At 53.8% G+C, this 12,933-nt stretch overlaps 1 protein-coding gene across 1 annotated transcript; it reads right to left on the bottom strand.

Annotated features, from left to right (window-relative positions):
• Window positions 1-9,329: 9,329 nt before the first annotated feature.
• On the bottom strand, window positions 9,330-10,677 carry LOC103636634 (dof zinc finger protein 5). Its single transcript, XM_008658992.3, has one exon. The coding sequence runs from the start codon at window positions 10,533-10,535 to the stop codon at window positions 9,684-9,686; it is 852 nt and encodes a 283-aa protein (XP_008657214.1). The 5' UTR covers window positions 10,536-10,677; the 3' UTR covers window positions 9,330-9,683.
• Between the last annotated feature and the right edge of the window lie 2,256 nt (window positions 10,678-12,933).

The following is a 12,933-nucleotide window of genomic DNA, read 5'->3' as shown; positions in this document are numbered from 1 at the left end:
CGCCGTTTGACCCGAAACCGGTTGAACCGGTTTTGGAACCGGTTGAACCGGTTTTCGGTTTTCTGGCGGCCGACTCCTCCCCTTTTTATGTCTCTCCCTCTCTCCTCTTCCCTTCTCAGACTCATTTTCTAGTCGCCGCCGCCCTCTCGTTCTCCTCTCTCTCACCTTCACACTCCACTTCAAAAACTCTCTCGTGCCCTCACACTTTTGGAAGAGTGGTTGGAGATCCGTTCTTCCCGGCGTGTTTCCACCATCTTCCTCCATCTTGTTGGGAGTTCTTGACCCAATCTTCGGATCGAGGTATTGCCCTATGTTATTTTCTTGTACTCGATCCTATGCGTTCTTGATTATCTAATGTATCATTCGTTGGGTACATTTTAGTTTAAGTGATTGCAACACTTAGATTATCTTCATTTTGTCACAAACATTGTTAGAGATTAACGATTTGATATTGTTCGTTGTAGTTAAACCGCTCATATGAACGATTGAAGTGCATGCTCAATATCTTATGCGTTTCTACTCAAACGTGTTTGATCCTTGCTCATCATAGGTTCTATTTCTTATTTCTTAGAATGGTGCGTCGAAGGAACCCGTCGGTGGTCGAATCCGACTCCTCGGATGACCAGGAAATCCACGGAGATACTCCACCTCGCTCTCAATCCAAGCGAGGGCGCGGAAGCGGCAATGTCATGCCGGGTGCTGAGGCCTCCGGGTCTCAAAGTGCTCGCGGTCGGACTTCCCGGAATCCTTCCGGTCGGTCTCGACCTGCGACGAATCCGCAGGCGTGGGAGCCTGCAAGTGATGATGATGGCGGGAAGGACGATGAAGTTGATCTTCCCCCGGCCCACGCTCCTGTGATTCGCGGCTTGGTCCTCCACCGGGCAGAGGCTCGGCGTGCTGGCAATGAGCCAGTCACTAACTTCACTGCTAGTGGAGGCTCTGCTCTTCTCCAGGATCTTCGTTTCCAAAATCCTGTATTGCGTATTCGCGATGCCAGGATCGATGGAAATCGCTTTTGGACTCTTCACCACGTGGATTTCTATAATTCCGTCATTCTCCCCAAGAAGCATCAACCCATCCTGCATCAACGATATATTAACTGGGAAGGTTGTAAAGCCATTGGGGACCCAGAAATGTCACAGGCACTGAGGGCCTGTGAAAGGAAACAAATGAAGAATATCATGACATTCCAATATGATTGGAATGATGAAGTGATTGCTCAATTCTACTCCACTCTCTGGATAAAGCTTGCTGACGAGGAGAGTCATTACAACTACCCCTATCTGAACTTCTTCATTGAAGGTAGTTGGTACAAGGTGAGCTATCGTCGATTTGCTCACATTCTTGGCTTTTCTGACGATGATATATCTGGAGACAAGATCAAGATTCATGATTTCCGGCAGCCCACAAGAGATGAAGCCAAGGATCTTCATCTGTCTGAGTCTGGAAAGTATTGGGAGTCGACCAACATTCATAAGTATTATCGTTATATCAACTCCCTCTGCAGGATGACCCTCATTCCAAAAGGGGGAAATCAGATGAACATCCTTGGGGAGAGCAAGGTCTTGCTCTCTTTTATGAAACCCAACAGCTCAGAAAGGATTAATGTCTTTGACATGATATGGCAGGAAATTATTCATGCAGCCTGCTTTCCTTTGAAGGGGTGTCTTCATGCTCCATTCATTATGAAGATGATTGAGGTCGTGACCCAGTTCAGATTTGACAAAGGTACCCGACATCAGTCATACACCCCTTTCTGGATTGATCCCAACAATCCAGCTGCGCGCCTCAGGAAAGCCCCCTCCAGTTCTCGTGGTCATACATCTGCGGGTCCGTCTGCTGATGCTGGTGCTGCTGCTGCTGGTGCCTCGCGCCCTTCCCCTGGCCGCGGATCTCACACACCACGTGGTCGTGGTCGTGGTCGAGGTCGTGGCCGTGGGATGGGTGCCCGCCTGGCCCACGGGTTTGCGGCTTTCTTCTCCATGTGCCGAAATATTGCTGCAGATGTCCATGAGGTGGCTCGACGTCAGCGGGAGACCGACGACAACCTACGTCGTCAAGCTTCCGCTTTGGGTACTCCCTTCGCCCCTCGCTCTCCTGATGTACCTCTCCACCCTCCTCCTCCAGATGTCAACGAGTGGTACCAGCAGGCATATGGGGTACCTTTTTCAACAGCTGATGACGTCGAAGAAGAAGAAACTTATTTTGATGATCCGGAGCAGTTTGTCCCGCCCCCATATCACGGGGATCCGGGCCAATCGTCCTCTTATCCTCCGCCCCAGGACCCGTCTGGCAGTGCACCTCCTCCGGCCCGGTCTGGAGAGGAACACTTTGCCTCCGACCTGGCGCAACACCTCTTCGCTCCTCATCATCCTCCTCCTCACTGGTGATCATTGGATTGGCGCTTCTCTCTCTCTCTCTCTCTTTGGTTCTTGTTGCCAAAAAGGGGGAGAAAGTTCATTATTCAGTACCCCTTTATTTTTGTAATGAACACTTGGTCTGTAATAACTATTTGATGCATGCATGGCTTGAATGCCATAAACACTTTTATGATGTGATGAGACGAGCTCTCATTATTGTAATAGCTGTAGAACTTTTTTTTATATCATATGCTATGCAATAATGAGCTTGAATGTGCTTTTACTCTTTATATTCAATTATGTTTCATACCTCATCATTTTTGTGTATGGTGTTGATTGTTCTCTCTCTCTCTAAATATGTTGCAAATTGACATATCAAGTCAATGTTAATATCGCAAAACTCATGCACATATTTAGGGGGAGCTACACATACACAAAAGATTTTATATCGCAAGTACTTGTAACTTTTAATTCTTATTTCCATTCTAGTTTGTTTTGGCATCAATCACCAAAAAGGGGGAGATTGTAAGTGCAATCAACCCTAATTGAGGGTTTTGGTGATTAATGACAAAACAAACTAAGATTCTAACAAGTTTGCTCCTAGTATGTACACAGTATTTCTACAGACAGGAGAAGCACAGATCTTACGAGCATAAAAGTATAAAGCACAGCGGATTTAAAATTCCACATCAAATGGCGTGCTCCAAGTGCTAAGAAACAACAGCGGTGCTAAATTTATAATTCTTGAGTCATAGGAATCGCCGTACAATTAAGAGGGATCCGCGACGGTTAAGTAAGTTGTGAAACGAGCCAAGTTCAAAATCTTTTGAAAACTCCTTGGAGATCATTTTCCCAGATCATGAATGTCCTTGAGAAAAACAAATTTTACTTCCCACAAAGTCTCCCCTTTTGTTCTCTTCAAAATTCTCAAAGTTTGATTTCAGCCCCCAAAACCGGTTCAACCGGTCCTGAAACCGGTTCAACCGGTTTCGGTACTGTTCACCTGCCTCCTCTGCTCTGACCTGTCTGACAGTCAGAGCTGTCAGAAAAAGTCGCAGCAGATATTTTTAAGAAACCGGTTGAGCCGAATTTTGCCCCTACTCAGCCGGTTTTGAAACCGGTCGAGTGTCCGGCTGAGTAGCCCAGTGGACCGGGATCCCCTGGTAGAAACCGGTTCAACCGGTTTGAAAACCGGTTCAACCGGTTTTTGCCCATTTTCTCCCAACGGCTGCCAGCTTTTGGGGGATCCTTTATATACCCCCCTCACACTCTCTCTCTTTTTTTACTCCTGCCTCTCCCACGAATCTTTGGCTGACCAACCTTCAAACAAGAGCATTCACTTCACCTTTCACACCCGCAATCGCATCTCCTTCAATCATTTGAAGGACCCTTGGTGTGAGGTGAACTCGATCGAACTCGCTGTCAATTTCATCTCGATTCTTCCATTCTCTTGTTCTTGAGCTCGTTGCAAACTTAACCGTGTGCGGATTTGTTACTCTTGGAACCTCGTGTTCCTTGACAGTTAGAGGTTGCTTGGGAGTCTCCAAATTTGTGGACGACCCCAAGAAGTTTGTATCACCCGCTCCTTGAGCAGATTTGAGAAGAGATTGCCTTGACCTTTGTGGTCGGCTTGTGGAGGATTAGGGTTGGAAAAGACCCGGCCCTTTGTGGGTTCCTCAACGAGGAGTAGGACACCTTTGTGGTGGTTGCCGAACCTCGGGTTATATCGCGTGTTCTTGTGTGTTCTTGTCAAGCGCTTTATATTCGGTGGTTGGTTCATATTATTCATTTAAGTAGTTTTTGTGTAGGGCAAATCTTTAGCTATATTCTTTACTACTTCGCATTTGTTCAATAGATTATCAAATTTAAGTTGAGCGGGTTCAAACTTGTTCAGTTGTGATTACAATCGACTGAACCGGTTTGCACATGTGCAACTTTAATTTAACCTATTTCGAAGTTTTTAGTGAAAATTTTCAGGTGTAGCCTATTCACCCCCCTCTAGGCTACTTTCAAGTCCCTGCGACGCTACCACGCCCGAGGTGTCCGGCCCCGAGACCTCCAGGTGGGCGACCTGGTGCTTCGGCTGCGGCAAGACGCCCGAGGGAGGCACAAGCTCACGCCCCCCTAGGAGGGGCCATTCGTCATCGCCAAAGTTCTGAAGCCCGGAACGTACAAGCTGGCCAACAGTCAAGGCGAGGTCTACAGCAACGCTTGGAACATCCAACAGCTACGTTGCTTCTACCCTTAAGATGTTTTCAAGTTGTTCATATACCTCGCACCCACGCAAAGTTTAGTCATCAAGGAAGGGTCGGCCTCGCCTCGGCAAAGCCCGACCCTCCCTCGGGGGCTAAAAGGGGGGAACCCCCTCTGTGTTGAAATTTTCCTCGAAAAAAGATCTCTTCTGCCAGAATATCTTTCGTGCTTTCTGACTACTTCGAAAAGTGGATCCTGAAAACGACGGAGTACACGTAAGCAGCCAAGGCTGACCGAGCCGAGGGACTCCTACGCCTCCGGGATACGGATACCTCACTCATCACCTTCTGCGATAAGTAACTCGCGTTCGGATAAAGTGATTCCGCGGACCGAACAAGTCTTCACGTTCGGAAGCTCTTCTGCCGAAGCGATCCTTCGAGCCTTCTCGACTGAGTCGGTGACAAGGCCTCATGGACGGGTAAAAGTGCGCGTAAGCGGCAAGGCCGACCGAGCCGAGGGACTCCCATGCCTCCGGGATACAGATACCTCACTCATCACCTTCCGCGAGAAGCAACTCTCGCTCGCACAAACAACCCTGTTACCGACAAAAAAGTCCAGATACTCGAAACAAAAGGAAAGGAGACGCAACTTTACTACACAGCGAGGGTGTGTATTCTGGCCTCGGTGGCCGCAGAAGGCACACGCTACAAGACACTCTGATCCTACAGGCTCGGGTCTTGACACTGGAAGGGGGCAGTAGCACCCTCGGCATCGACGACGCCTTCAGCGAGGTCCGACCTAGCCTCGGACGGCGACGCGGTCCAGGGATCCCCACTCTGGAGGACGACGTCATCGCCACGCCCGGACAATCGCTGCCAGGGACTTCTTCGGGAATCCGGCCCGAGCAGGCGGCTCGGCCGGTCACCTCTGGGGCCTCGGCCAGCCATCTTCCAAGGGCGCCAGCCCGACCCGAGACCTCGGCTGGTCAACTCCGGCGTCGGTCCCGCTAACGGACAACCCGACTAGGCTTCGGCCAACCAGGTTTCATTTTCGAGCCAACTCCGCCTCTGTTCATGCTGATATATCGCTACCCCTGGCCTCGGCTCGTCGAAGAGCGGCCAAGGGGTCCCTTTAACTAAGCTAGAGGAGCCTCAGACAACAAGGCCGACCGAGCCGAGGGACTCCTACTCCTCCGGGATACAGATACCTCACTCGTCACCTTTACACGGGGCGACTCATGCTTGGTGAAGCGGTTCAGATAATCAACAGGCGAGTCTTAGTGCTCGAAAATGAGGAAAAAACACGGCTCCGTGCCAAAATTACATACATGTTCAGGCCTCGACAGCCATAATGAACGAAAACACTGGCATTCAAAATGCCATTACAAACGGAACTCTGGTTCCGTCCCCCGCGGGTATGAGCAACCTCGAGCCTGCGGGACGACGAACGTCGGGGGACCTGCCAGCGACCTCTGCAGCAGCAGCCATGGTCCCGGGTGGACGCGGCCACCGTAGGGCTCTCGTTCGCGGTCCCGCTCAAGGGACGCGAACCAGCTATTAAAGCCAAAGAGCGGGCCGCTCCCAAGCGCACCGGTAGGTCCTCGCTGCCGTCCTCGCCGCGAATGCGAGGGAGAGGGCGGAATGTTGCATCCTAGCTGGGCAGCAACAGTTCGCCTTCCCCGGCATGGCTGGAGGACGTCTCCGCCGCAGGGCTGGAGGGCGATTGCCACCACCAGAAGCTGGAAGAAGAGGTGGCCCGCCGACCCGCGCAGGAGGTAGAGCCCCGGCTCGCCTCGCTCCCCCCCCAGCGAGGATGACGAACACCCTCGATGCTGAGGGCGGGATCGGGATCACAGCCCGGCTTGCCTTTCCTCATCCAGGAGCTGGAGGTCACCGTCTTGGGTGACCACCAGCGGAGGGGAGCAACCGGGCTGTGTGATGAAAATCCTTGAAGCCGAACAATGGCTAAAAGGTACCAACTCCCACGGAGTTGCGTTCCTCCAACGATGAGGCGAAAAGACGGCGGGTATCCCCCATCCGGGGGCTTGGAAGGTGGAAAGACGCGATGCATAAGGGAGCGAGAAGACATGGTCGCCTTCCGAAAGGGGTCGCCCTCCTTTTAAAGGCAACTCTCCCTACTTGCGCCCCCAACCGTCACGGGCTGAGTCTTCTCCAACACGCTCCAAGGCCCTCCCCTGCGGCGCGGGGGCTGGGTCCCGCATGTCATGCAAACCGGCTCGGAGCAGAAGAAGCCAAACTGCCGCGCGTGGTGCACACAACCGCCCAGCGGTTACAAGTGACCCTCCACTTTTGCCCAGACCAACGGGCGAAAGAGGCGGGCAGCCATGCAGGCGGCATGCAACCACGCCAAGTGGACGCGCTTCTCCGACTCCCGACACGCCAGCATGGAGGCCCAGGCCCAAGCGTCACGCAGCCGGCGCGCCGGATGCTGCATGCAAGCGACTGCACCGCCACTTGCGCCACCACCGCGCCTCTTCGGTTGCGGAACCAATACTGCGACTCGAGGCGACCCAGCACATGACCCAGCAACGCCAGCCTGGCGCGGCGGTCAATGCGGCCGAAAGTGGGCCGGCAGTAATGACGGTGGCAGGCGGGCGGGAGCAGCGGTCACGTCGTCAGCCAAGCTCACGTCCCATCCGGGGGCAGCAAGAGAACCCCCTCTCACGGCGTGAAGACAACACGCCCGTGATCCGTTCCTCGAACGGCTCGCGCACGCGCGACGACCGCCCCGCCAACCACTCGCCCCGTCGCATTAACTCCGCGGCGGGACAGGCGGCGCTTCTGGCAGGAGAAGCGGGCGACGCTTCGCTTTCGCCGTAAAAACCGCGCCAAAAAAGGTATGCCGCGTCGTTCGATTTCGTATCCTTTTCCGTTTTTCCTCTTTCTCTATCTCTTGCGACAGGGACCGGGAAAGGGGGATACCCCGAAAAGGATCCTTCCCCGTGAAGGAACCGGGCTCCGAGCCTCCCTACTGATCAGAGGTTCGAAGGCTGGCCCCCCGAGGGGTTCAACAGCTGCCTCAGATCGCGTGGGCCCTACACCCACTACTGGTCAGAGGTTCGAAGGCCGCCCCCCCGAAGGGTTCCATGGCCGCCTCAGGCTACTCGGGCTCCGCGCCCATTACTGATCAGGGGTTCGAAGGCTGGCCCCCGAAGGGTTCACAGCCACCTCAGACGCCGAGCGAGGGATGACCAGGGGTACGTTCGATACATAACCAAGGCTCGGGCTGCGCTCCCGAGGTACCCTAGGACATTTCCGAGACCAGCGGGAGCGATCTTGTAACGGAATCCCATCGGAGGGAGGCATCGAGCCCTCGGACCCCATCGCCAGGGGACCGGGTCCGGCAGATCACCCGCAGGTACTTTTGGGCGTGCCTCTGGGCCCCTAGCCGACCCCTAACGAACGGGGCACGGACGTTTACTCGGATTACCCGCTTGCAGCTCACCGGAGACACCATGTTCGGCGCCCATCGAGGGCAACATGGCGCTTTCCCCCCTCCTCCTTGCGGAAAGGCGACGCAGGGGCGTATGTAAAAAAGCCGAGTCTGTCCCTGATCGCCCTCTCTCCCTGTGCAGAGGCTCGGGGGCTGCTCTCGCAAACCCGGCTCCGGCCGAACCGTTGACAGCGTCAACATACCAGCCCGAGAACTTGGGCCCCGACCGTGCACCCGGGCTACGGCCAGTTCGCATGAGGGAACAACCAGACCGGCCGAAGCGTTACGCAAGGCATTAAGACCTCGGAGGAGTGAAACCACTCCTCCGAGGCCTCGGGGGCTACACCCGGCGGGTGCGCTCGCGCGCACCCACCGGAACAAAATGCAACCGAGAAAGGCTGGTCCCCTTGCAAAAAAGTGCGACGAAAGCCTCTAATCGAGTGCTAACACTCCCTTCGAGGCTCGGGGGCTACTGTCGGGGACCATAATTAGGGGTACCCTCAAGACTCCTAATTCTCAGCTGGTAACCCCCATCAGCATAAAGCTGCAAAGGCCTGATGGGTGCGATTAAGTCAGGGATCAGTCCATTCGAGCGACTCGATCATGCCTCGCCCGAGCCTAGCCTCGGACAAGGGCAGCCGACCCCGGAGGATTTCCGTCTCGCCCGAGGCCCCTCTCCAACGGCGGACACATCTCCGGCTCGCCCGAGGCCCTGCCTTCGCTAAGAAGCAACCCTGACTAAATCGCCGCACCGACCGACCGAATCGCAGGAGCATTTAACGCAAAGGTGGCCTGACACCTTTATCCTGACGCACGCCCCCCGGCAGAGCCGAAGTGACCGCCGTCACTTCGCCGCTCCACTGACCAGCCTGACAAAAGGACAGCGCCGCCTGCGCCACTCCGACTGCAGTGCCACTTGACAGAGTGAGACTGACAGGCAGTCAGGCCCTGCCAACCTTTCAGTTGTCTACCTTGACCCATTGTCTTCTGTGCGCGCGGTCAACAGCAACGGTATGCATGGTATGGGTCTTCTTCGCTCACTCTCTCTCTCTCATACTCATACGTGCTGGGGCAGGCTGCTATGCTATGCTAGCGCTGCGACGAGAACGCCGTGAGCTCCATGTGCAGAGAGAGAGCATCAGCACTCCGTCCGTCGTCAGGTCACCTTTTTCCCACGCGGGTTTGGTCGTGCGAGCTGAGCAGTGAGCACTGACCGACTCCCTCCTTGGACAGGACAGGACAGGGGTGCATGTGCATGGGGTCGCTGATCGCATCAGATTCACCGTCACTGCTAGTTGATTGATCCCAGCAGTACGCTTGGAGTTCGCAACTTGCCACTTCTGTTACATTATTAGTAGTACCACACTTTTTACACACATCTGGTAGCTTATAACTAGTACTAGTAGTGCAGGGTTAGGGAACAACAAAAGAAGGAAACAGACGAGCTACTAGTACACGCTAGACAGAGAAGAAAACATAAGACATTTCCATGTCGTCCTCCATCAATAATCCATACCCCCTTTTGGGCCTCAAGCACGTACAGTACAAACAAGGCAGCCTTCCGTTCCGTCCCCCACCCCGCCCGCTAATTACGCAGGTCAAAACCAACCTGGCGCTACATCCGACTCCCGAGAGGTCTGCGATCGATCGATCCATCGATCGGATCGTCACGTCAGCTCAGAACCGGCGGTCCGGGCAGACCGGCCACCGCCCGGCGTAGGCCGGGGACGGCGACGTCGGGCAGGAAGGGTGCTGGCCGGGGAGGCCGAGGCCGTGGCCCGCCGCCGCAGCGGGGTGCTGCGGGTGCTGCAGGTGCTGGGCCGGCACGGACACGGCCAAGGGGATGGGTGCGGCGCCGAGGGGCCGGTTCTTGCGGCGGCCGGCGCCGACGGGGACGTTGCGGAGCGCGCCGCCCGCGGTCCAGTAGCGGTGGCAGTCCTTGCAGAAGTGGCGCGGCTGGTTGACGTTGTAGTTGTTGAAGTAGCAGAACTTGGTGTTGCGGCTCCGGCACCGCGGGCACGGCAGCGGCGGCGCCGACGCCGCGGCGCGGGCCTCCGCGGTGTCCTGCTGCTGCGGCTGCCGCGGGCGCGGGTGATGCTGCCCCTTGCTGTCCTCGCTCTCGGCCGGCCCGCCGGAGCGCCGCTGCTTGTCTACGAGTACGACGGCCGAGTCGCTGTCCGACGCCGCCGCTGCCTCCCGCTTCACCACCGGCTGGTCGCGCTCGTCCGGATCGTCCCTCTCCCGCGCGACCAAGGAGGCCGGCGGAGCGCTCTCGGCGCACTGCGTGATGACCTTGCCGAAGAGCTTGAACCCGCCGGCAGCGAGGCCCATCTCGACGTGGGACACCATTTGGAGACTGGAACCAACCAACTCCGTCAAAGCGAGGAAACACCAGTAGTAGAAAGGAAGTACTGCTAAGCAAGAGGCTCCGGCGGTGACAGGGAGGGAGCTAGAGGGGGCGGGGACGAATGGATCGTTGCTACTTAAATGCCCTCGGCTAGCCGCAGATGCATCGACGGATACACACATAACTGTACTATGCACTGATCCGCCGGGTTGGGTTCGACTCAAGTCAGTTCGCGTGTGGTGCGTGCATGTGTTGTGATTCCAGGGGAATCTCTATAAAAAAAAGCACTGTTGCGCGCGTGTGCGGTGTGGACGGCAAGTGAGTGGACCGGGAGTAATCTGTTGCGGAAATGCGAAGGCCCCCCCCCCCCCCCCCCCCCCCCCCCTGATCGTGGGCGGCGTGCCCTGATTCTTCTCTACGCGCTCGGCCTCGGCGCTTCACTGCGGACCGCCTGGTAAGCTGCGTTTTGGGAGTTCAAATTCCCTTTAGCATTGCAGGACATTGTGAGAAAAAAAAACAATAGCGCAGGGAGGGAAAACTATTGTATTATCAACAGGCATCGTCACGCTGTGAGAAAAGTTTTCAAAAGGAAAACAGAGAAAAATGCTCTCAAAACTCAGAAATTAAAAGACTTCAAATAGCTGGCCTATGCGAACAACTGTTGGTAAAAATTGATATAGGCACGCGTCTTATAAAAGAGAGTTGAGGTAATAATACGGTATGTTAATAAAAACACAGATAGAGTATATATACACGTACGTTAGTTGCTCGTTTGCCTCTTCCTTTTATCAATAAATAAATAGGAGACCTGCCTTTGTACCCTACCTGACCTGCAAGCTTAATTTCCTAGAAATTGCAAGTGAGATAACGTGTCTTATCCGCTGCACGTACTTAGACTTTTGATCGGATGCACCGCTTAAACTTTAGCCGTAAGAAGGAACCCGTGTAAACCAACCCAAAAAGGGCGAATGGTGGGTGGGCACTGTTGTGCTTGCTTTTAACTTTTAACAGACTCCTCTCACTCATTGGGTCATGCAAAAATGCTGCCAGACTTGGGCTGGGTTAAATCTGCGGGGACAGACATTGCAGGAAAAGCAAATCCGAAAAGTACTTTAGAGAAAGCCTTGTTCTGAAAACGAAAACTTCAGCTGAGGTTGTCGGTGATCATCTTTTCTACTGTCTCTTTCTATAATACTAACAAACTATTTTGTACTACTATATACCGGTGAGCTCAGTTCACTAGTTCAGTGTCAGTGGCAACTTCAAAAGGCTGTGCCATATTTACCTTTTCGCTCGGAAAGTGAGTTGAAGCACATATTATTCTCTACAGCAGCGTCCTGTGAGGCTATCTGCAGCGCTCGACGCTACCGCGCCCCTCCCCTTGCATGTCGGCTGTAGGGGCACCCTACAGCCGCAGCGGTGCCCCTTACAGCGTCCCCTACGCGTCGGTCCCCTTCTCTCTCCCGCCAGATCTAGCGTGTCACTGTTCATCACCCTAAACACTGTGCTGTGGGTCCACGAGTAATTGTTAGTAGATAAAAAATTGATAGTTGGTATAGAAAATGATATTTTATAGTGGTAGTGGGGTATAGGTGGAGTATTTAGGGGGAACCGCTGCAGGAGATGAAAAAATAGGGGGGAAAAGTGATATAGAGGGAAAAAATTAGGGGTAACGGTTGCGGATAGCCTGAGTCCTCTCGCGGGTCTGGTGAAACGCAGCTACGCCTGCAGCTTTTGATAACTGAAGCCTCAAGGAGCTTTTTCATGACAGCATTCATTTCTCAATCATTCATCTGGGTATAGCGTCGCATCATAATCCATTAAACTCTTTGACACTATCCTCTCCTCCTACCTCTCTTTCAAAAACAAAGTATAATTACCTGGCTGGCTGGCTTGTGCACTTTAGAGAAACATAAATTAAACTTATTCTACATTACAAATATTAGTACTTCTTTTATAATTTTGCCAAAGTCTAAATCATGTGAGTGTTCATGTATTGGTTACTGGCAGAAATAACGGTGCTGTGTTCTCCAAGATGGCGTAATGTTTTTTTTTCTTTCCAAACCCAGTGGTTCACTCTATCCAGCAGTTCACAGCACCCATGAGGACATGACTGATGAGCAGAGCAGTGGTTGGTTCAAACATTTCCCTTTCCCTGAACAGCTGACTTGGTCCATCCTCCTGCGGCTTTGTTTGGTTATAATGGGATTGAAGTGGATTAAGGTGTATTGAAGGGGATTGAAAAAAAATTAGTTCATATTACACTTTAATACACCACATACCACCTCAATCCATTTCAATATCAGATTATCCAAACAAGCCCTGCAGGGTGGTGCATCCCTCCCATCGGATCCATTGATGCGGCAAGGGCAAGAGCACGTGGGCGCGTCACCGCCAATAAATAGAGATCTCCGCCGGAGCGGAGGCAGAGAGCCTGGCCCGGCCCCCCTGCCGCTGCCACGCTCTGGCCGTCTGGCTGCCTCTTTCTGCCGTGCGCGTCAGTGGCAGCCGCCCGTCAGGCTCGTGGCAGTTAGGGCTGCAAATGGGGTGGGTGTAAATGGGTATTTTAGGTGGGTTTAA

Source organism: Zea mays, chromosome 8, assembly GCF_902167145.1.
Source record: "Zea mays cultivar B73 chromosome 8, Zm-B73-REFERENCE-NAM-5.0, whole genome shotgun sequence".
Taxonomy (NCBI): Eukaryota; Viridiplantae; Streptophyta; class Magnoliopsida; order Poales; family Poaceae; genus Zea; species Zea mays.
The sequence above is the reverse complement of the archived record's forward strand: the minus strand, read 5'-3'. Positions and strand labels throughout refer to the sequence as shown.